This window comes from Bison bison, unplaced genomic scaffold, assembly GCF_000754665.1.
Source record: "Bison bison bison isolate TAMUID 2011002044 unplaced genomic scaffold, Bison_UMD1.0 scf7180017864472, whole genome shotgun sequence".
Taxonomy (NCBI): Eukaryota; Metazoa; Chordata; class Mammalia; order Artiodactyla; family Bovidae; genus Bison; species Bison bison.
Genome location: NW_011495033.1, coordinates 11,203,498 through 11,207,054, shown reverse-complemented (window position 1 = coordinate 11,207,054; position 3,557 = coordinate 11,203,498). Strand labels below are relative to the sequence as shown.

Here is a 3,557-nt window from a genome sequence, read left to right as displayed (position 1 = left end):
CCAAGGCACTGAATGATGAGTCATTCTCCACCCCGCAAAGCGAGGGTCTCAAAACACTGCTCCCCTGCCCGGAAGGTGGTAAATTCCAGAGGAGACGGGGCGGAGGAGCTGTGCGGAGGACGCTGGGCTTACCGAAAGCTTCCATGACGGGGTTGGAGTTCAAGATGCGCTGTTCGATCCTCTCGGCAACCTTGTGGCTTTCCCAGGACGTGGGTGAGGCGGCCACCACGGCGTAGAACTTCATCAGGCAGCGGGATGTCCATGTCTGCGGCAGAAACGGCCCCGTGGGAGCTGTGCCCGCGTTCCGTCCACGTGTGAGCCTGCCAGGGGGACTGGGGCCCGCGACCGCCCTCTTGTCCGCCATCCGTGTTGCTGATCAAAGGGCTGAAAGCTGAATTCAACTGTGTCCCTCATCTGACCAACTTCTGCTTCTCCTAGCTCCTGAGGGTGCATTTACGAATGGGGGGGTGGTGGTGAGGAACTTCTCCGGTGGTCTAGCGGTTAAGAATCTGCCTTCTAAGGCAGGGGATAAGGGTTCGATTCCTGGTTGAGGAACTGAGATCCCACGTGCCATGGGGCAACTAAGCCCAAGAGCCGCAACTAGAGAAGCCGGTAAGTGGCAACTACTGAGCCTGTGCTCCGTAACAAGAGAAGCCCGCAGGACACAACTAGGGGAACGCCTGCGAGCCGCAAGGCACCCTCACGGCCAAAGAGGAAAAAAAGGAATGACGGGGGCTGGGATAGAGGAGGGCCACCCACACCGACCTGAGCAGGCTACTGAGCCACGTATGTTTTCACCAGCCCTACAGATGCAGTGCAGTTATATACTACCTGCTTTCAAAATGATGAAACTCGGGCATCAGGAAAACCTAAATTTTATTGAAGATGACATATTCAGTAAATGATAGGGCTCTGATTTATACTCAGGCAATCTAATTATAAAATTCCCACTGTTTTTATAATCAGCTGAGATGAGGTCTGTATGTGTTAAGTGTTAGTCGCTCAGTCGTGCCCGACTCTTTGCGACCCCACAGACTGCAGCCCACCAGGCTCCTCTGTCCATGACATTTTCCAGGCAAGGACACTGGAGTGGGTTGCCATTTCCTTCTCCATGTAAATAGATGAGGTCTATTTACATTTTAATTTCCAATTGTTCATTGTGAGGACAGAGAGCCACAAGAGATTTCCATATACTGACTCTGGATCTCGTCACTGCTCTAGATCTAAGTTTTTAGTTGTAGCTTTGTTTTGGGTTTTTTTTTTTTTTTTGGTTGCTCTTTTGGTATATGTATTTTTAGGTCTCGCTCTGAGGTGGGAGGTGTTCCCTCTCTACTGTTTTATAGAAGAACCTGTATGGAACTGGTAACATTAATTTTCAGAAACACTTGGTTGTAGCTGTCGTTCAGTGGCTCAGTCGTGTCCGACTCTTCATGACTCCAGGGACTGCAGCACACCAGGCTTCCCTGTCCTTCGCTGTCTCCTAGACTTTGCTCAGACTCACATCCATCGAGTCAGTGATGCCATCCAACCATCTTATCCTCTGTTGCCCCCTCTCCTCCCGCCCTCAATCTTTCCCAGCATCAGGGTCTTAAACACTTGGAAGAATCCACAAAGTGAAACCGCCTGAGCGTGGGGCTTTCTAAGAGGAAAGATTTTTAACTATGATTTAAATTTGCCTCAGAAATTTAGATATTCAGGTTATATATTTCTTCTTGTGTGAGCTGCAGCCGTTAACATGTTTCAAAATACTCTTTCATTAAATTGGAGAATTTATTGAAATAAAGTTAATGAAAAATCTCATCTGTGGGATCTTTAGTTATGCCTATTCTTTCATTTCTGACATTTGTAATTTGTCCTTTTCTCTCTCTAAGTCTGGTTAGAAGGGGATCTCCCTGGCGGTCGAGTCGTTAGGATTCTGTGCTTATACTGCAGGGGGTTCAGGTTTGATCCCTGGTCGGAGAACTAAGATCCTACAAGCTGTGCCTCATGGCCAATAAAAAAGTCTGACTAGAGGGTTACTGATTTTACTGATCTTTAAAAAAGACAGCCATTGATTTCATTTACTTCATTATTTTTTTCTGTTTCTACTTTAGTGTTTTGTTAAAAAAATATTTTTATTTATTTAAGAACTATGGACACCACTTTGTTGACAAAGGTCCATATAGTCAAAGCTATGGTTTTTCCAGTAGTGATGTACAGATGTGAGTGAAAGCCAAAGAACTGATGCTTTCAAATTGTGGTGCTGGAGAAGACCCTTGAGAGTCCTTTGGACTGCAAGGAGATCAAACCAGTCAATCCTAAAGGAAATCAACCCTGAAGACTCATTGGAAGGACCGATGCTCCAATACTTTGGCCACCTGATGCAAAGAGCTGACTCATTGGAAAAGACCCTGATGCTGGGAAAGATTGAGGACAGGAGGAGAAGGTGACAACAGGGATGAGATGGTTGGATGGCGTAACCGACTCGATGGACATGAGTTTGAGCAAGCCCCGGAAGATAGCGAAGGACAGGGATACCTGGTATGCTGCGGTCTGTGGGGTCGCAGAGAGCTGGACATGACTTCAGCGATTCAACAGCGACAATTCACTCATTCTTGGCTGTGCTGGATCCTGGTGGCCGTGTGGGCTTTTCTCTAGGTGTGGCAAGTGGGGCTTCTTTCCAGGTGTGCTGCGCAAGCCTCTCGTGCTCTCTGACACAAGCTACAACAAATTTCCCTCCAGGCGCTGCTTTTTTTTTTTAAAGCACAGATTTTGATATGTTGTGCTTTCCTTTTCATTCAGTTCAAAGTGTTTTCTAACATGCATTGTGATTACTTCTTTGACCCAAAGGATATTTGGGTTTACCAAAGGGTATTTACAACACAGTTCATATTTTAATCTTTTCAAATTGAGATTTGTTTTATGGCTCAGAAGAGTCCATATCAATTCCACGTGTACTTGAATGTACAAATATCAAACTATTAATTTTGACTTTATTTCTCCTTTCAATTGCATTTAAGAACAAGGATCTGTGGTTGCCAGCTTTTGGTAATTTTCTTAGGATGTTATTAATACTTCCGACCCACATTCTCTCTTCACCTGGGACACCAATTCCAAGTATGGAAAACCATCTGATGTTGCACCAAAGCTCCTGGACGCACTTTTTCTCTTTGTTTCTCAATTCCCTCTTTGTTTTTTGATTTGTATTGACCCACTCTCAAGTTCACTGATGTATTCTTCTGCATGTCTAACCTGCTGATAAGCATAAAGGAGTTGTTCATGTTTTTAATTTTTATCATTTCCATATAACTGTAGTTTCCATCTCTCAGGAAAGAGATTGGATGAAATCTTTTCTGGAGAAAAGATACTAACAAGCTCATGAGAACAAAGTTATGGGCATTCAGGGTCCCACAGGTTTAGAAAGCTACCCCTGGTGAGCCAATATACAGCCTTGACGTACTCCTTTTCCTATTTGGAACCAGTCTGTTGTTCCATGTCCAGTTCTAACTGTTGCTTCCTGACCTGCATACAGATTTCTCAAGAGGCAGATCAGGTGGTCTAGTATTCCCATCTCTTTT

At 45.1% G+C, this 3,557-nt stretch overlaps 1 protein-coding gene across 1 annotated transcript in view; it reads right to left on the bottom strand.

Annotated features, from left to right (window-relative positions):
* MYO19 (myosin XIX) overlaps positions 1-3,557 on the bottom strand; it is a gene marked incomplete at its 3' end in the record, with an annotated part of 34,361 nt that overhangs the window by 17,954 nt on the left and 12,850 nt on the right. Inside the window, exon 9 of the mRNA XM_010861713.1 lies at positions 133-265. Coding sequence (XP_010860015.1) covers positions 133-265 — 133 coding nt within the window. The remainder of the gene's footprint in view (positions 1-132; positions 266-3,557) is intronic.